The 21691-nt window shown below is 31.8% G+C and overlaps 2 protein-coding genes across 2 annotated transcripts in view; one reads left to right on the forward strand and one right to left on the reverse strand.

The window, feature by feature from the left end:
• The window catches only part of HELRODRAFT_140232 (hypothetical protein), a gene marked incomplete at both ends in the record, with an annotated part of 28777 nt that extends 10755 nt beyond the window's left edge, over positions 1 to 18022 (forward strand). The window contains 5 exons of the mRNA XM_009016368.1: positions 13407 to 13511; positions 14008 to 14118; positions 14522 to 14620; positions 17379 to 17474; positions 17931 to 18022. Coding sequence (XP_009014616.1) covers positions 13407 to 13511; positions 14008 to 14118; positions 14522 to 14620; positions 17379 to 17474; positions 17931 to 18022 — 503 coding nt within the window. The remainder of the gene's footprint in view (positions 1 to 13406; positions 13512 to 14007; positions 14119 to 14521; positions 14621 to 17378; positions 17475 to 17930) is intronic.
• A 2329-nt stretch (positions 18023 to 20351) lies between these two features.
• Positions 20352 to 21056, reverse strand: HELRODRAFT_152821 (hypothetical protein; the record flags this gene model as incomplete). The annotated part of the gene is made up of 3 exons (XM_009016369.1): positions 20352 to 20389; positions 20568 to 20671; positions 20896 to 21056. Coding segments are annotated over 3 exons (303 nt in total), but the record flags the coding sequence as incomplete, so codon positions are not given.
• Positions 21057 to 21691: the final 635 nt, after the last annotated feature.

The following is a 21691-nucleotide window of genomic DNA, read 5'->3' on the forward strand; positions in this document are numbered from 1 at the left end:
AATAAATAAATATAAATATATATTTATATATAATAGTGTCTTGAATCTACCCAATCATAATATCATTATGTGTTGTTGAACTCGAACTTCGTTTATGTTATTTTTGGAATGTGAGGCTGATGTAGTAAATTAAGCTGGCAGTTCGATACTAGATTCATGTAGTACTCAATCTGAAAAAGTATCTAACCATTCATTCGTTCGTTCGTTCGTTCGTTCGTTCATCGTTCGTTCGTTTATATAAATAATCTATAAACTAAGTTGAAAAGTTTAAATTTTCAAAATTGACTAACAAACAAATATCTCAGACATTAAAATTCGGGGTTTTCTTTGCATATTTTAAAGATCTAAGATACCTCATCATAATTCATTGTTGAAAAATTCTTGAAATTTAAGTACTCATTGAGTATCTAATACTCTACATGGTGAACTGTCAATAGTATAAATATTTAGCATGTGTATCTATCGTTGAGCCTTTGTAAGCGAAGCTCTTATCGTGAAGCTATACATTAGTAATTTTTCTGACCAATTTCATTGATTAACGAGTTTCTCGATCTAACCGTCTTTATTTTAGATCAGATAAGTTGCCATTTGAAGAATTTTGTTTTCTGAATTTAAAGATTTTTTTTAAATGAAAGTATTCTTTGCGGCTGTTGTAATAGCGATGTTGGCGTTGGTTGTGGCAGCTGAGTCTGCTGAAGGTTTGTGATCAATTTGTTTCACTCAATTAAATTTGAATCGAATATTAGGTAAATATAAAAAATTGAGTATATAGATGAATATTAAAAAAATATTTATCTAATAAAATCAAAAAATTCTCCATCTTTTTTTCTTTTTCTTTTTTTTTAGTGGATGATGAGTTGTGCGTCATACCGGATTGCCCAACGGAGAGGAAGTGCGAGTACGGTAGAAGACTTGACGAACGTGGATGTCCCATTTGTGGGTGCAACAAAAAACCCGGTATCGTTAACCTATTTTTTTTTGAAAATAATGAGGTGCTAGTTGGTTTTCCTATGCCTCCAACAAAATCATGTACCTCGAATTGAAAGGATGAATAATTGTAATAATAATAATGATAATTAATTAACTATATAAGAATGAATAATTGTAATAAACAATAATAATGATGATAGTTAATTAACTATATAATAATGAACTAACTCTTGTGTAATAATAAACCAACTCCTAACTCATTAAATTTTTTATAAACATGTTTTCTAGAGTTGTTATTCGTTGTGAATTAATATCACTGACGATATATTCTTTTGGTTTGGAAATAAGTACAGCCAAAGCATATGTTGCTACATCCATCCATTCATTTCTTCAACTATTCCACCCATCCAATTATTAATTCATCCAATCATTTCATCCATTCATCATTCATTCCCTCTTTCATTCCTTGGTTTTTATTCATTTTCACTCAGAGCCACCACACTGTAGAAAATGTGAATCAATGAGCGGATGTTTCAACAGCGGAATGGTAGACGCTGAAGGATGTCAGACATGCGTCTGTGCCTAATAAATATTTTTCCAGAAAAAACCCAATCAATTGTGTGACTGATTATAAATTAAAGTAATTAATTGAGTAGCTAATTAATTAGATAAAATAAATTAATTTTAATTATGTAAATGTGTGTGTGTGTGTATGTTCGGTTGGACTTCGGCAGGCAACTCAATCAAGAGGGCTGCCAAACCTGCCAATGTAACTTGAATCCCGGTTAGAATTGTTGCCCTATCGATCAATCAAACTATCCATCCTTTTATCCATCAATTTAATCATGCATCCATTCATCCATGCATCCATTCATCCAATCATCCATCCACGCATACATTTATCTATCCAACCATCCATCCAGTCTATTCATTTTTTCATCCACTTATCCATCCATCCATCCATCATTCATTCATCCATCCAGATCAAAGCCAATGTGACGATTGCAATTCCATGAACGGTTGTGTTCGCAACCATAGTATAAGCGACAAAGGATGTTACTTGTGCACGTGTGCTTAGCTTAGTGACGTCACTGCGATCATTATTATGAATGACGTCATTTGATGACGATGTTTCATTTTGGTTTCATTTTGGTTTCAATTTTGATTTGAGTTTATAAATAAATTTGAAATAAAAAAAATCTCGTATTTTTCGGTTCTTTTATTTCTTATTTCTTACCCAAGTTTTTTTATTTATTTATTAGTTTTTTATTATTTCTTACCAAGTTATTTCTTACCCAAGTTTTGATGTATAGGATATGATAAAATGTGCTATTACAATTCTCAAAAATTGAGTTTTTCAAGTTTTCACTCAGTTTCAAATACTTTAAACTCTTTATCAATTCAATTGAAAGAGAGGACGAGAGAGAGAGAGAGAAAGAGAGAGAGAGAGAGAGAGAGAGAGAACGAGAGAGAAATAAAAAGAGAGATAGAAAAATTAATTAAACGCATGTAATTGTTTCATCTCTGACTGCACGACAACCCATTCAAAGATACACGATCAATTAACTTTAAGATTGTATCCAAGCATGTATCCACCCCAAAATATCAAAGTTCAACTTCAACTCACCCAAAGACAAACACTGATATACACAGACTAACTCACAAAAACGGTTGGACACGTCTAGATAGACCTACTTAGACATACATAGACGTACAAAAACCAAAGTTTCTTCCACATTAAATCTTCATTAAAATATAAACCTTGCACACTTGTCTCTCTCTCTCCCTCTCTCTCTCTCTCCATTAAAATAGACCCATCTTAAGCACGAGATTTCATTTGTATATAAGTTAATGCGTTTCAGATTAGGTAACTTGATTTGTTTTTAAATATATTTCCACCACACCCTAAAAATATTAACACCAACACAGATGAAGTTGCTAATCCTTGTCTGTCTGGTTCTTACGCTGTCAGTGGCAGCTTGTTCGGAAGGTTTGTGCTATTTGGGAGTGTTTTGGGAATGTAAGGAGTGATTTGTTTTTGTTTACGGGGGTTTTAGTACTTTTATCTAGTCTTATATAATGCAAGAAATGATTGCTTATACTCAAAGATACTTTTTGACTTTGCAAACAAGTTTCCAAAGTTGAATTTGATTGATTAAAAAAATAATTTACCGAAAATAAAAATACAAAAATGTAATTCATACTCGAACAAATGTTTGTTAACTCAATTAATTTTAAATAACTTTTTTGCAGTATTAGTAGCAGTAGCAGTAGCAGCAGTAGTAGCAGCAATAGCAGCAGTGGCAGTAGTTTCTCTTATTTTGTATCTGTATTTGTAGTTTCTTATTCGTAACACATTCATTCGCAGTTCAGTGTGGAATTCCAGTATGTCCTCCCATGATTGAATGCACTTACGGCAGGCAAGTTGGCGACCACGGTTGCATCACGTGTGATTGTAACTTGAATCCAGGTTAGAAAAATTTTCCTCCTAGAGGAATTTCAAAAAATTTGTCCTGGGTTTTAAAATTTTTTAGGTAATTTTGTGTTTTATTTTAGATTTTTGGTGAGATTATATTTGTCGTACGTCAGATATAGAATGAAGAAACAATCTATTTTATTCATATAGGGTACCTAAAAGATCATATTTTTATTAAGTTTTGCTGTTTATAAATTCATCTATTTATTAAATTATTTATTATTTAATAAATGATTTATTATTTATTGAACCAATTATTATTTATTAAATCATTTATTATTTATTATTTCACTGATTACTTTACCCAAACATTTAGTTGTTCAGTTAGTTGTTAATTTATACGCACATCCATTTATGCATTCATTCATCTATCCATAAAGAAATCAATTTTCTTACCTATCCATCCATCCATCCATCCATCTATTCATTCTTTCATCCAACTATCCAGATCAAAGCCAGTGTACAGATTGTAACTCAATGAGGGGCTGCCTTCGTAGCGATAGGATAAGCTACGAAGGTTGCTACCTATGCATGTGTGCCTAGTGACGTCACACTGATAATAACCATGACGTCATAATAATAATAATAATAATAATTATTATTATTATAATAATTATAATGATAATGATGATGATGAAGGTTGAAATGATGACGATGATGAAGTTAGCTATTCTGTTTTTTTTCTGTGATGTAGTTGTAAAAAGTGAGAAAAAAATGGTTTTTGACAATGATTACAATACTGATGATGACAACTGATGATTACAACAGTTTGATGAGGATGATGATGAAGATGATGATGATGATGAGGACGATGATGACGATGAGGACGATGACGCTGGTGATGTTTGAAAAAATTCATACATAAGTAAGAGTCGGTTTTTATTTGAAAAATTTAAAATATAAAACGTAAGAATAAACATTTTTTACTTACGAAAAATTTTAAAATAGTGTTGTAACCCTTGACTCTCGTAACTACCAACACCACCGATGTTATAACTTCAATGATCTCTATATTTCGAACACCAGTGTTGTAGCTCCCAGCGATCGTCAAGTGTTCGTCATTTCGTATGTTCAAGATCTCCATTAAATGAACGTTTATTTGAATTCCAACAGTAATAGAAACATCAAACTAATCTAAGTAACTACATAAATCACATTTAGGACTTCGAACCGAACATGACTTGCCAGATACGGCCACAAATTAAATTTAATAAGGTAGGATATATTCTATACATTGAACTGCACAAATTTGTATATACTTACAAGGAAAAATTTAGATTTTTAGGTGTTGCATGATAATTTTTTTTTATTTTTAGGTTTTCAAAAACTTGCTCAGTCTGTAAAGATAATTTTTTTATTTGAAAATCACAAAAAAGACAATTAGATTGAAAAAAATGATTTTTGCATATGTGACTTTGTAAAATTTGGCGATTAATTAAAAAAATTAATCCAAACAAATTTAATAAATACATAAAAAAAATAAAAAGAGGTAGAGAGAGAGAGAGAGAGAGAGAGAGAGAGAGAGAGAGAGAGAGAGAGGAAAAAAGAAAGGAAGAAAGAAAGACTAAATGATGCTTTAGTACCTACTATAAATAATTCATAAACAATCGCAAAAGTCAAAAATTGTTGAAATTAAAATGAACTTCTATCATTTTAAAGAGGAGTTTTCTTTTTCTAATTAATAAAAAATCATCTCTAATTTAAACCAAATACCGCCGATGAATTTTGTTCTGTGACACTATTCAGTTAGAACCACCAATTTTAATTTAAATCAACAAAACTTTCAGACTGATGCGATTTGTCGGTTGGCTATCAAGAAGCTCAATTTAGAGGCCCTAACATGGCTACTTTGAAAATTTTTTAACTTTTTTGGTTACATATATTTGAGGTGTTTTGGGCTGAAGGCAAACACAGACAGAGGCAAATTTTTTTATTCACTGTTTCTCGTTCTCTTTAATTTTTCTCTCTATTTCTTCAAACCACTAAAAACGGGTGTGTGTTTGTGTGTGTGTATGTGTGTGTATGTGTGTGTGTGTGTGTGTACGTCATAGATTTTCACACTCCTGACCCAGATCCTGTCATCAACATGCAAACGAGTTCATCTTTAATGGGAAATATTTGTCTGTGTTCACTATTAAAACGTTGAAATTTATATAAATTAAAAATTAATCCAAAAATGGAATGAATGAACGAATGAATGAATGATTGAATAAATGAATGAATGAATGAATAAATGACTGAATGAATGAATGAATGATTGAATGAATGAATGAATGAATGAATGAATGAATGAATGAATGAATGAATGAATGAATGAATGAATGAATGAATGAATGAATGAATGAATGAATGGATGGATGGATGGATGGATGAATGAATGAATGAATGAATGAACGAACGAACGAACGAACGAACGAACGAACGAATGAATGAATGAATGAACGAATAAATGAATGAATGAATGAGTCAGTCAGTAAAAGGGTTACGTGTCATTTCGTCCTGTTCAACGTCCCACTTCCTCTCATTTTTATTTATTCATCTATTCCATTCCTCTTTTTCTTTATCTTTCTCTCTCTCTCTCTCTCTCTCTCCCTCTCTTTCATATTCATATTTATACATATTATACATGCACGTGTATGTGTGTGTGTCTGTATGGCGCATGTGTCAATGGTGTGTAGATTTGTGTTTGTTGTATATGTTGTTTATAATTTGCTGAAATAAAACTCAATTTCAGTTAGAGTAGAGTTTAGGCTTCTTGTAGTTATTTTAATTTTTTTTTTCAAAATCTGAGAACTGCCTCTTGCTTTATTTTCTATTGTTCTTTATCGTTGGATTTATGGTGAAGGTTGAGAATTTTGCCGTATTTGATTGCTTGATTGATTGATTAACTAATTAATTGATTAATTAATTAATCAACTTCTTATCATTTGAAAAAGTTGTTAATTTTATAATTAATATCAAAGGAGGCGTCCAAAAATTAATTAAACAATTCGATATAAAAAAATTTTTGTTCATCTCTTTCAGATTGGGTGAGTGAAGTTTTGAAGGAAAAAATAAAAGTACAACGACGATGATGACGATGATGATGCTGATGATAATGACGACGATGATGATGACGACGATGATGACGTTATTCACAGAAGCATCAACTGAGGAGGAATCGATCGACTATTGTTAGTCTTGAAAAATTTTTTGATGGTCTTGATCAAGATGATGATGATGATGATGATAAAGATGATGACGATGATGATGACGACGATGATGATGATGATGATAAAGATGATGACGATTAAGACGGTGATGATAAAAGAAGAAAAAAAGGTAGAATAAAAAAGAAGAAGCTGATGATGAAGACGATATCGACGATTAGGACGATGACGATGACATATATAGCGCCTATTATACAAAAAAATTCTCCTTTCCTATCGCTAGCACCACTCGTCAAGAAGATACAAAAAGTCGATATGGTTTTTAGATCGAAAAGCAGTGTGATGAGATCTTGGAGGTGTAGACCATCACCTAGAAGATGTTTGGGTGAAAAATGTCACTGGGGATACGAGTATGATTTTATGGGTTGTATGACCTGCCATTGCTCTGTTAATCCGCGTAAAAAATTGTCTCACTATTTTTTCACCATTTTCTCACCAGATTTTTGATGATTTTTTCGAAATACATGAATGAATAATGAAAATGTTATAATTATTATGGCCTATATTGTTATTGCCGTTGCTATTGTTTTAATAATCAAATCAAAATTCTATTAATTTAAAATTTAAAATTTTTTTTTTGCAAAAAAATAAATTTTTCCGTGTAGATCCGGAAGCCTGTAAATTCAGAGGCTGCTCTGATGGATGCTCCCCCAACCTGGAGTTTGATTCAGACGGCTGTCCGACTTGCAGATGTACTTCTAAGTGATGATATTCACCATGTTGATGATGATGCTGATGATGCTGATGCTGATGATGATGATGATGATGATGATGATGTAGATATAGATGATGGTGTAGATGGTGAGGATGACTTAATTGATGATGGCGATGATGTAGATTATGGTGATGATAATGATGGCGGTGATAATGATGATGGTGGTGATGTTGATAATGATGAAGTTGATGGCATAGATTAGGATAATGATAGCCGTGGTGATGGTGATGGTGATGATAATGGTACTTACAACACTGCATAACGATAACAACGGTGATGATGATAATGATAACAATTCTTATATCAATTATTCTAAATAATATAAATATAAATATATATATATATATATATATATATATATATATATATATATATATATATATATATATATATATATATATATATATATATATATATATATATATATATATATATATATATATATATATATATATATATATATATATATATATATATGTTTATTTATTTATATATACTTATTTTTACTAGTTAACACAAAAGAAGTTGTTTTATTTTTTAATTTTAATTTGACAAACATTCGCCATGTTATTTTTCATCAACATCACATCATCATCATCATCATCATTACATCATCATCATCACATACAACAATATACATCATCATCATCATCATCGTCGTCGTCATCATCATCATCACATACAACAATATACATCATCATCATCATCATTACATCATAGTCATCATCATCATCCCATACAACAATATACATCATCGTCATCATCATCATCACATACAACAATATACATCATCGTCATCATCATCATCACATACAACAATATACATCATCGTCATCATCATCATCACATACAACAATATACATCATCATCATCATCATCATCGTCAATTAGTCAATACCATTAGCATTGCCACAATTGTTGCGGTAATAAATACCGAATTCTCTACTCATCATCACCACCACCATCATCATCACCATCATCCTCACCATCATCCTCACCATCACCATCAACACCACTATCATCATCGTCATTGTCATCATATTACCACAACCACCACCATCATCATCACCATCACCACAACAATTGTCATCATCATCACCATAATTGTCACCACAATCATCATCATCATCATCATCATGGTCAGCCGACGCAGGGCGAATGTACGACCCTGCCCTCCTTCTTTAATACGTAAACCCTGAACGGATCGATGTTTCCCGCCATTGTACTGCCCTCTGACTCCAAGAATGTGATTTCCTGTGCGTGTGCGTGCGTGTGTGTATATATGTGTGTGTATGTGGGTTTTTCGTGTGTGTGTGTGTGTGTGTGTGTGTGTGTGTGTGTGTGTGTGTGTGTGTGTGTGTGTGTGTGTGTGTATGTGTAATCTCTTCTTCTACAACGTGAGTATATATTGATACATATATATCACTGATGCAATTAAACTAAAGATTTTCCTATACCAATATTATTGCTTGACCTATAAATAATAATAATAATAATAATAATAATAATAATAACCCTTCACTTCAATTGAACACACATAAAACAAGCAAACAACAGAACACACACAGAAAAAACACACAGACACACAACACCACACAGATACACAACACACTCACACACACACAAACAAACAAACAAATAAACATAAACAAATAAACAAACAAACAAACAAACAAACACACACTCAGACACACACGCGCAATCTAACATTAATTAACAAGACGATAAAAACATTTTACGGGTGGAGAAGATATATTCCATGTGATATTAACTACCTAATCGATTGTCGCCGTAGCTTTTAAATGCCATAATAAAAACGTAAAAATAAATTTTGTTTGTATAGAAAGAGAGAGAAAGAAAGAGAGAGAGAGAGAGAGAGAGAGAGAGAAAGAAAGAAAGAGAGAGAAAGAAAGAGAGAGGGAGAGAATAGATGCAAATTAATATCTAGAATCGATAAATTGCCTATTTTTAAAATACGTACAAGTGTAATTTAAGCAAAAAAAATTATTCACCATAAACCATAAAAATATTTTTTATGGTTATTTTTTATGGGAAACGTTACAAAATGATGACGCGATGATGATCCCTCTCTCTTTCTCTCTCTCTCTCACGCACACACATACATACACACACAAACAAACAAATACACACACACAGACAGAGACTTATTTCTATTCACTAACTCTTAGATCTGGCCTCTCCAACGTGATGATCCTCCTCGCATACTGAGTAGTCTAATTGGTACGAACATGTGCATTTATTAATTAGAGAAGAGAGAGAGATAGGGAGGGAGAGAAAGAAAGAGAGGAGATATGAAATAAATAAAGATAAAGAAGAGAGAAAGAAATGAGAAAGAGAAAGAGAGGGAGAAAGAGAGAGAGAGAGAGAGAGAGAGAGAGAGATAGATATGAAACAAATAAAGAAAAGGAAGAGAAAAAGAAAGGAAAAAGAGATAGACAGAGAAAGAGAGAGAGAGAAAAAAGAGAGAGAGAGAGGTTAATACAATATTTTTATACTTCTCCGACGAGTTCAGGCCAACATTCTTTGCTCATGTCGATTTTTCGATCTAGGTCATCTAAGTTAACTGTGATACCGCATCTGTGTGCGTGCGTGTGTGCGTGTGTATATGAGTGTGTGCGTGTGTGTGTGTGTGTATGTGCTTATGTGTGTGTGTGTGCCTATGAGTGTGTGACTATGCGCGTCAGTGTGCGTGCGTCTCTGTGTGTGCGTATGTGTGTGTGTAGGAGTGAGTGCTTGTACGTGTGCAATGGTAATAAAAATAATAATAATAAAATATTCAATAATAATAATAATAATAATAATAACGAAGATCACACAAACGAACAACTAACAATAAATAATATATAATAACAATAAATAATAACACAATAATAATAATTTCAATAACAATACTACTATTACTACTACTGATAATAATAATAACCATAATTAAAAAATAATATATTGATACGCGATAAAATAATAACTTACATTGTACATTTCTGCAAGAAGCCAATCATCAGTATACAAATCCATGTATATAACTTAAGGACCTCTGATGATCTCATTGTATAAGGAATTTAGACTGATTTATTGTTTAAATATTATTAATTAATAATAATATTAGTAAAATTATAATAAGGATGAGTATTAATACCAATTATGTGATTAATTATGTCTATTTAATTATATTTATAATTATAAGACTTAAGATTAAAACTGAAAAAATTATGGTGAAAGTCGGGGTTTGAGCATTTGAATGGAGTTAGAACGCAGAATTTCTGCAACATATAAGAAGCCAATGATGATGAGTCTGGCAAATATCTAACTTCTTAATCTTATCTGATAATATATTGTTTGTATGTGTGCGTGTTGTATGTGTGTGTGTGTGTGTGTGTGTGTGTGTATGTATGTGCATGTATGTATGTATGTGTGCGCGTGTGTGTGTGTTTGACAATTGTTATATTGTTATAAAATGTGAAAAAAGTCTCTTACCAAACAAACAATTACAATTGTTTTTCACGTGTGTATAATACTAGCTAGCTCTGTTAGTTCAACCCATAACGATACGTCTGTCTTGGTGTAAACAAATTTGAATGAATATACTCAATATTTAAAGTCAAAATACAAATTTATAAAAATGCCTGGTTGCTATAGTTCCAAAGTTCATCTGAATAATATAATACACGAATTGTTTTTTTTTTTTACAATATTTGAAACGCATTTACTAGTTGGAATATTACATTTTCTCCCATCCATCCCATCCCGATTTTTTCTACACACCTATGTTTGCAAGATCTGAATCTCACTCAGGCTAACAAACACCTCAGAAATAAATACACACACACAGAGATGGAGAGAGAGGGAAAAAAAAGAGAAAAGAGAGAGAGAGAAAAGAGAGAGAGAAATATATATATAACAAACAGATCACGAACTCAATGTATACGTTCTTAATTTTTAAATTTCCAAGAACAACTAAAACGAAGTAGTAACAATATTTTTTAGAGATGAGTAATTGTAATTAATATTTTAGTTAAACAATTCATTCGTCTATCCATCCATTTATTCATTTATTTATTCATTCATCTATTTATTCATTCATTCATTCATTCGTTCATTTATTTTTTCGAGCAAACGAACGAATGAAAGAATAAATAAATGAATGAATGAATGTGAATGAATGAATGGTGAGTGAATGAGTGAGTGAATGAATGAATGAACGAACGAACGAATGAATGAATAAACGAACGAACGAACGATTGAATGAATGAAAATAAAACCAATGTTAAATAACAAACAACGTCTTAAATGATAACACGCTCATGATTTCATTATCGACTTGTCCCACACATATGTCTAGAGGATAAAATAATTATTACCATCGCTATAATATTATAGAGATCAATATAACTATAAATATAATAAAGTTTTTTATAGATATAATATCTCTCTTTCTCTCCCCCCTTTCTCTCTCTCTCTCTTTCTCTCTCTCTCTCTTTATATCTTTTATAATAATTAAAACTTACACCCATTATAACATTTAAAACTTTGTATTTTACGAGCGTAACATGAGCATGAAGGCATTAAACTGTTACACCAGTAAGTTAAGTATTGATGTGTTTCAGTCAATATTTCTCGTGTAGGAGTTATGTGTGTGTGTGTGTGCGTGTGTGAGCGTGTGTTTGGTGTTTGTGTGTGTGTGTGCGTGTTTCATTTTCGCCCGAAGGTACAGTCGTGTAGGTGCGTTGGTACGTGATTAATAATATATCTTTACATGGTTACAATACCAAAATTTGTGTGTATGTGTATGTGCTGATTTGAGTGTGTGTGCGTGCGTGCGTGTGTATCCTGAAAATTTATGTAAATGCGCACGTGTTGGAATGTTAATGGTGGTGTATGTGATTGAATAATGCAGATGTGATGTGTGCTGGTGTGTACTTGTGTGTGTATTTACGCCTGTATGTGCGTATGTATGTGCGTGTGCACGTGTGTTTGTGTGTGTAGTAGTGTGTGTGTGACAGCCTATACAGTAGATTTTCACAATCCTCCGTGGTATGAAAAGATTCTATGGTAAAACAATCAATGACGAACAAATAACGAAGATAACAAATATAACAAGATAACAATAATTAATTGATAATAACTTATTCCGACCATGCATTTCTACTACGGATGTGACATCATGTTGTATTGTATCGACACGTGTCAACATATTAATTTTATATATTTAATCATAAGCTCCTGTAAATTTACACGTAAGCCATTGTACGTGATGGTTTATGGTTTTGTTTTTTTATAGATTGCCCCAAACGTTAGCTAAATCAATAAATAGAACGCTATATACATACAGACGCGTTTACACTTTCAAGATTTTAGTCTTGAAATTTTATTTCAGAATTTTCAACAAGATGATGGTGCTTATGATGGTGATGACCGTGATGGCGGTGATGATGGCGCCAATAGCTACAGCTGATTATATAGGTATTATATTGTATATATGGGTTAATTATTATCGTTAATAATTAGTTTATTATAGTTAATAATTAGTTTATTATAGTTAATAATTAGTTTATTATAGTTAATAATTAGTTTATTATAGTTAATAATTTGTTTATTATAGTCAATAATTTGTTTATTATTTCCCTTAATTTTAAATAAAAAGTATTTTTTTATTAATTTTCATCATAAATGGTGTCGATAATTTAATAATTAAAAGATTAACCACATACTGATAATGATTTGTTACTATCATCATCGTTAACATCACCATCCTCATAACGTCATCATTATTTAGCGCCTAAGTAAGCTCTGAATTATATTTGGCGTATATGAATGTTGAAAATAATAACAAATTTTCAAATTAATAATTGGAATCATCATAATAATATAAGATTGGTTAATATATTATATAAATATAATGAATTACTCTACAATAAAACACAACACAATACAACACAAACACAAACACAACACAACACAACACAACACAACACAATACAATACAACACAATACATTTCAACATAATATAATTTAATAATATATCACCATAACTATTATAATATTTTCTTCATATAGTTGTACCCTGTAATGTAACATGCACCAAGCCGAGGTGCAGCTTTGGCTACCAGAGTGATGACAATTTTTGCCCCCTGCCGACCTGCCAATGCAACTCTTACCCCAGTGAGTATCATTACTTTGTTATAGTTTCATAATTAATTGGTAGTAGTAGTAGTAGTATTAGTAGTAGTAGTAGTATAGTAGTAGTAGTAGTAGTAGTAGTAGTAGTAGTAGTAGTAGTAGTAGTAGTAGTAGTAGTAGTAGTAGTAGTAGTAGCAGTAGTTGTATAGAAGTAGTTGTAGTAGTTGTAGTAGTAGTAGTGGTAGTAGAAGTAGTAGTAATAGTATAGAAGTAGTAGCAGTAGTAGTAGTAGTAGTAGTAGTAGTAGTAATAGTAGTAGTAGTAGTAGTAGTAATAGTATAGAAGTATTAGTAGTAGTAATAGAAATTGCTGTAGTAGTAGTAGTAATAATAATAATAAAATTAATAGTAGTAGCAGCAGCAGTAGTAGTAGAAGTAGTAGCAGCAATAGTAGAAGTAGTAGCAGCAGCAGTAGTAGTTGCAGCAGTATTAGTAGCAGCAGTAGTAGTAGAGGTAATGTCGTATTTAAATTTTTCCAGTTTGTCCTGAGCCTATGTGTGAAATGTCACCTGATGCAGACGAAACGTGCCAATATGGCTTAATAATAAACAGTGAAGGGTGCCATGGCTGCGATTGCTACGACGAACCTCGTTAGAAATTTCGCTTTTCAAATTTGGCCACTTTTCAATTTTTAAAAATAAAATTAATTAATTAATTAACTAACTAACTAAAAAGTAGTATTGATGTATGAATGGATAGAAGTATAAATAAGAGCAACAAATTTTTTTTAAATTTTTTATGCTTATAGTGAGAACCAGAACGCGACTACAGAGCCACCACTGATTTTCTTTGTAGGCTCTCACACAAATTTAATACGATGAAGCTGATTCAACAGCTTTAGAGTAATTAACAGTGGTGAAGATATGGTGTAATGTTGAATAACCTTAGTTTGAATGTAAAGAGATACTCGTACATAAGATAAACACGTGCCTACTGATTTGTCTCACACGCATATTTATCCATGAAACTTCAATCAAATCACTAAATTACTAGAAAAGTGCGGGCAGCCATTCTGTGAAGAATGTCCCATGGGCAACATTTACGACAGCAACGGTTGCAATACATGCAAGTGCTCCGACCCGTGCTACGTTAGTCTATTTATGTTATAATAATAATATAATAATAATAATATTAATATAATTATATTATATAAATAATAATATAATAAATAATAATATAATAATGTAATAATATTTGTAGTAGTAGTAGTAGTAGTAGTAGTAGTAGTAGTAGTAGTAGTAGCAGCAGTAGCAGCAGCAGTAGTAGTATCATTATTAATAGTAATAGTAGTAGCAGCAGCAGTAGTAGTAGTAGTGGTACTGTTACTACTATACACTTAGTTATAAGTAATTGTATTCTTATACTTCTGTTACAAAAAAAACCATTTTCCCAAACGCCGGCCCAGAATGTTGAATGTCCATCAGACACCAAGTGCGTGCCAAATGCGAAAGTTGCCGCCGGTTATGAATGCAAGCCGAACTATTGTTAGCATGGCTCAGTGTTCGCTGTTGTTTAGAATTAAGTTTTATGTTGTTTTTTTCCCTGTGTATTCTGTTTTTTTTCCCTGTGTATTCTGTTTTTATTGCTGTGTATTCTGTTTTTTTCCCTGTGTAATCTGGTTTTTTTTCCTGTGTATTCTGTATTTTTTTTCCCTGTATATTCTGCTCTCATATTTAGCTACAAATTGTTTTATTCGTTGTAGTTATTTTGTAGATAGGGAAGTTAGTAGCTAAACATTTAATTATCACATTTTCAAAAAAAATTATGAATTGTCAACAATAAAAATAACAATAACCTTAAAGACGGCTTATCGACGAGCCAGAAAAACAAAAGCACCACCAAAAACACCGCCACCAGCCACCACCAACCACCAAAAACACCACCACCACCAACCACAACAACCACAGGTTGCCCAGTGGTGACATCACCGATGCTACTTAGTACCACACGTAACGTCTGCAAAACTTGCGACGCGAACTGTGGCACCAAAAGCTGCTCTGCTGGCTACATGTGTTGCGCTGACTGGTTTGGCTGTTTCTCATGCAAGAAACGAGTTCTATGCTAACAATTTTTGTGTTTTTGGTGGTTTTGAGAGAGATAGAGAGAGAGAAACATTTCAATATATTATAGGAAACATTGATTTTTGAAACAATTTATTGATTTATTAAAGAATTGATCTTCAAATGAATCAGCTTTTTGTATCGGAAATTCGAAAAAAATTAAAAATTTGAAACAAAAAATTTGATATAAACAAATATTCTACTTGTAAAATCCACACAAATGAATCAACTACCTCAGTGTGAAAGGCACAACTCCAACCTTATTATTGCCATACATCATTTTGTTAGCCCTCCTGGCAACCAACCACTATAACTTTGAAATGGTTTCTTAAACGCTCGCGTTTAACAGCGGGTGGTATGCAATCACGAATTAGCTTTATTATCGTCATTCACGACAAAAATTTGAATAAAATGTATTAAATTAAAATTTCTAAATAAATAATTACACAATGAAATATAAAAATTTTATTTACTACTACACGAAATACGCACACTACAACTACTACGCTACAAAATTTAGGTTGCTTTTTTTTACAATTTCTTTAAATAAGTAATTTGCAGATGTATCAACAGCAGAATCAGGCATTATACCAACTGGCATTTATCGAATTATTCTCGCATTTCTATATTGTACATATATAATATAACACGCACATAAGGCAGACACGCATATGAATTATGTACGAAGAACAATAACGTGTAACAAGCTCGCTGGTTATAAAAGCAGGTACCATGTCTCTGTCATCTCAAATTGGAAATCTACAAATTTCGATCATTTTCCAGGTGTCTTTCAGAAGTTGAAAGGTTAGTTAATAACTTAAAACTACCTTACGTTAATAACTGTGGTGTACATGTTGGAAGGTGAAGATTGTAGTTATGTATTGAGATTGATTATTTAAACTTGAATGATTTTTTTACAAAACAATAAGCTTTCTTATTACAGTAAATCGTATAGTAAATTTACTCACAATTTCAAATATGATTGAGTTCATTTTAGAGTAAAGAATTTTCGTTTTTCATTTTTGTTTTTCATTAATTCGCCCAAATCACATAACCAAAAAATAAATAGTTACTTGCAAAGAATGATGAAACAAGAGAGTAAGAATTTGATGATGGTGATCGTGATGATGACGACGACGATGATGATGATGGTCAAGATATCGATGGCTGGTCAGTTTTCATTACGAAAAATGTTAAAAAATTTTCTAATATTGAAATAATTCTAATCGAAAATTAATTTTAGTGAAAATAATTTACTTGAACAAAATTGTGAGAACACGAAGAAAAATAACTAAAAGTGAGAACAAGAAGACGATCGTAAACCGTGGCGTTTAGGTTCAATTAATAAATCTGATAAATGCTTAGGAAAAAATTTAGATTGAGACTTATACATTAAGTGCAAATTTTAAAAATTATTCTATATTCTATATGTAGCCAGTTCAAGAGGACAAGATATGCGATTCTCCTTCCCATGCTCACTTCGAACTTCTGATCCATAAACCAATTTTTTAATAATTTAAATTTTAAATGTAGTTCAAAGAGTCCAGGTTCAACTGCACACCTGGTCAACTTCGTAGGCTTCCAATTTGCATGCTTGCGATTTTTACAATCTACAATGACTAACATTTAGTTTGCATGTTTGAGAAGACTGTTTTTCAGAAAAAAAATGTTACCTGACTATTTTTTTCATGCAACCCATAAAAGTTGCCATTCACTATGTTGTAATATATTATGATAGTAATTATTAAAAATTATAGAAATATTATTATTATTAATTATAATTATAACAGAATGCAACATCACCAGCTGCCCTGGACTCGATTGCTCCTATGACTATCAAAGAGATGACAATGGTTGCATCACTTGCCAGTGTAATCCTCTGCCCGGTAAGTCCCGGCCATGTAATTAATTATTATAATTAATAATATGAATATTTATTATTATAATATTTATACATATTTTATAATTATTTGTCCTCTACACCATGCAGTATGTGCAGAGCCTATGTGTGGTGGCATGGAGCCATGCGAGCACGGTCTGATCAATGTAAAAGGGTGCCACGTTTGTGAATGCAATCCTACTCCGCGTCGGTTCATTAATCATTTTCTTCACAATTCAATCCTAATTTTTTTTCAAAGGTATCAAACACTCAAACACACACACACACACACACACACACACACACACACACACACACGTATATAAAAAAGCGTGAATCATCACGTTACACACGTTGCATGCGATGGGTGGGCTCATAACCATTCGATCATTTTGCCACACAAACTAACAATTACCCCACAAACAATTATGATTATTACATATTTTGTCAGCTAAGTGTCCAGAACTCAAGTGTACTGAATGTTCAGTAGGAAACCTTATTGGAGACGATGGCTGCAAGACCTGTCGCTGCTCCGCCGACCCGTGCACTGTTAGTAGTAGTTTATCAGAGGTGTGTGTGTGTGTTTGTGTGCATGTGTGTATATGTTTTAATATACACACACATATATATATATATACACAAATTAGGGAGTGAACTGTGGGCCAAACAGGAAATGCATTGCTGACCCCAAGGCGTCCTGTGGTTACACGTGTCTCAAGAAAAACTTTTGAGTCATATTAATATACGTTAGTTTCATTTTACATTAACTTTCCTGCGACTTACTGCGATGTGATGCAATTACACTTCCCTAATGATCCGACAAATGAACGCGATAAAACCAAAGCATGGCGGACATCGTTACTTTCCAATCTTACCTAATATCTTTCGGGCCCATCAGCTAGTTTGTATGGACGAGACTGTATGGGCCCGGAAGATATAATATAGCTAACATCGAGGTCACCATTCTTTTTTTGGATAAAACCGAAGAGGGAGACAAATATTTCAATAAACCCCTCAAAATAGGCTGCCCGCGAGTGAAGCAACCACAGCGTCTGCTGCAGCTTCCCGTGAAATGCCCCAACTGCGAGAGAGGGAAGTGCTCTCCGGGGTACATGTGCTGTCCCGATCTCTACGGATGCTCATCCTGTTTGAAATCCGTGGAATGTTAAGTGGAAACATTCCGGAGTCACATGGCAAGGTGCATGAAAGAGCAATTTATATTTAAAATAGGATTGCTATATTGACTGAACGCCTGATGCAAAATTTTTAATTTTCAGAACTTTGTAGTTGACGATTACTTGATCAATTCAATAGCTTCATTTAATTTTGATAAAGACATCCATCTTGATTATATTTTTACCATCCTATATATGAAAATAGCATTAAATAAATAAACCGCATAGTATGTTAACACGGTAAAAAATACATAAAATACCGGTCGAATACCCCGAAAGAACTAAATGGTATCGTTTCTCAATTATTAACAACGTGCGTATCTCGTTACAATTACGCTACGAATCTAACACGCCATAATATCTTGAATATTAAACACGTTCCGCCAGCAAATATAGCCAGAAAACAGATAAAACCAACCAAATCAGGGTATATATGATCTGAAATTTTTATTTTACAAAAAAATCTACCAAACATTCTTATTTTACAAAAATTTAACAATTTGAAAAAAAATTTCACGAGGTCTTTGTATGCTTAGTTGTAATGGACTTGAGAACTTTAGGTTTCTTGTCAACTGCCTTTCTTTTTCGTCCCTGAAACTGAAAAAATTTTGAAAAAAATGTAAAATCATGTACAAAATTCAATAGAACAACAGAAAATAGACTACGACATAGAAATTGGAAACTCCTAGTGAACAATAAGTCATCTTGGACCATTTAATAAGCCTGTTAACAATTAAAAAACCTCAAAACTTAACAACCAACAAAGCAAATCAAAATATAATTGCAGTTGTCAAACCATAAATGTCAGAAATTCATTTTTACTTATATTTTACCACAAATTATATAAAATTCAAAATTTACAACAAAACCTTTTTAGAGATGTTTGACTTGGGTGGTGAAACACTCATCTTTTTGTCGTCATCCTCATCTTCCTCCTCGTCGTCGTCATCATCATCATTCAAATTTAATTCTTGAAAGTCTTCAGCTGTTGTAGAAAGAATTTCATGGCATGAACATTTTCCAACATTTAATGAATTCCACAAATGTTGACACATAGACGAACAGCCATACACAGAAAAAAATGAAAAATTTAAGATAGGTTGAATTATATATTACCACAAAAATGTTTCATCAAAAAAATCATCAAAGTAGTACATATACACCAATTAGCATACATATACTATGACATATACTATCAAGTATTAGTACGATTGTCATTATACTGCATTCGTGAGAATACTGCCTGTAATGTAGCAAGTTTATTCAAGTGATTACAAAAAACAATGCAATCACATCAGCGATGAATGATCTGCAATTTGGTTTTACAGAATTTAATTACGATGACAATCATGAGATAGACTGCCATCAACTCAACATTCTGTATTGAAATTTCATGGTTACGCATAGATTTGAATCTGGTAATATCATAACTAATTGTCTCCAAAAAATCTTTAAACGACATTTCGGTCTTAACAATTTCCTAAAAAAAAGAAAGTTTATAAAAAATTTATTTAGTTTAAGAACATGTCATATACCTTTTAAAACAAAAAAACGTTTATAATGTAAAAAAAAATCAAGCTTCCCCAATCATAAAACATGCCTGGATATAGATCACTTAGACTGTCGACACTCTTCTTATCATCTTCATCATTCTCGTCATCTTTCTCATTACGTCTTGTCCGTTCAAACTTGGTAGTGCGACCGGCATTTGGTATGAATTTAACTCCATTGGCCTGGCATTCAGTCCCTGGGTGTGATATAAATAATTATTCTTAAATAAAAATTATGGAATAAATAAACATAATTATAATATACATTATAAAAATAATTATTTAATTACTAGCTAATAATCTGGCGAAAACTCAAACTCCACTGATGACTATTACATAAATAGGTTTATAAATGTTTAAATAGATTTAACTTACATCTACGAAAAGCCCTTTGAAATTTCTTTCCTTTAATGTGGTTCTGGATGCCATCGACCGTGTTGTTGATGTGCCTGCATGTTAGCTTACAGAACAACAAGTGCCTAATAGAAATTAAAAAATTATTTAATTTATTTAGTGACTTAAAACTAAAATTTTTAGTCATTTCAGGAAAAAGTGATCTATGAAGATTTGAAAAAAGGAAAATACTATATTGATATATATTTTATTGCATTAACTTCTCAAAATTAAATTATAAATAAAACTAAAAAAATGATACAGATCCTGATGGAAGAAACACAGAAATAAAAAAAACTTTTAGACTAACTCTTGGTTAGGTTTGGTACTGGGGATGATGTGATCTTTGTATTGCGACAGATCCATCAGGGATTCTTTAGATAACTTCTGATATTTCTTGCCGGACACGTACTGCTCAATCGCATCCAATCTACATGGAATCTCATGTCCAGAAAGTTTGCAGCGTATCTGGGGAAACAAAACGAAGCATAAAATGTAAACCGAATGACCAAAATTTCAAACAAAATTAAAAAATATAAAAATGAATTAACATACTTTTCCATTCTCGATAAGTTGTAAGGATTTGTTAGCGAGAATAATGTCCTGCAGCTCGGACGATAATTGAAAAACATCGTGAGACGCCATCATCAAAGCATAAACACTAAACACGTGCCGGATAGAAAAATTATTATATAATAGCAAAGATAAAAAAGTTGAACTGACTCAATTGGAATCATTGGATCATCACATACATAAATATAATATAATGAATAAATAAAAAAAATATTATTTATTCTATTAATATTGATGTATATATATTTTTTTACAATATTCTATAAATTCTACCGCAACAACGTTAAAATGTTTGTAGTTCGTTTTTTCAATTTTTCTCACTAAAGTTTTTTGGTGAACGTTTAGTTTATTAAAATTCAAAATAAACATATATATATATATATATATATATATATATATATGTGTGTGTGTGTGTGTGTGTGTGTGTGTGTGTGTATACATATATTTATGTTGGTAATAAACCATAATTTTTACAATATTCTATAAATTCATCAAACGTCAAAATTATCAACGTCAAAATTAATCTTGACAAA

The sequence above is a fragment of the Helobdella robusta genome, assembly GCF_000326865.2.
Source record: "Helobdella robusta unplaced genomic scaffold HELROscaffold_18, whole genome shotgun sequence".
In the NCBI taxonomy this organism is placed as follows: Eukaryota; Metazoa; Annelida; class Clitellata; order Rhynchobdellida; family Glossiphoniidae; genus Helobdella; species Helobdella robusta.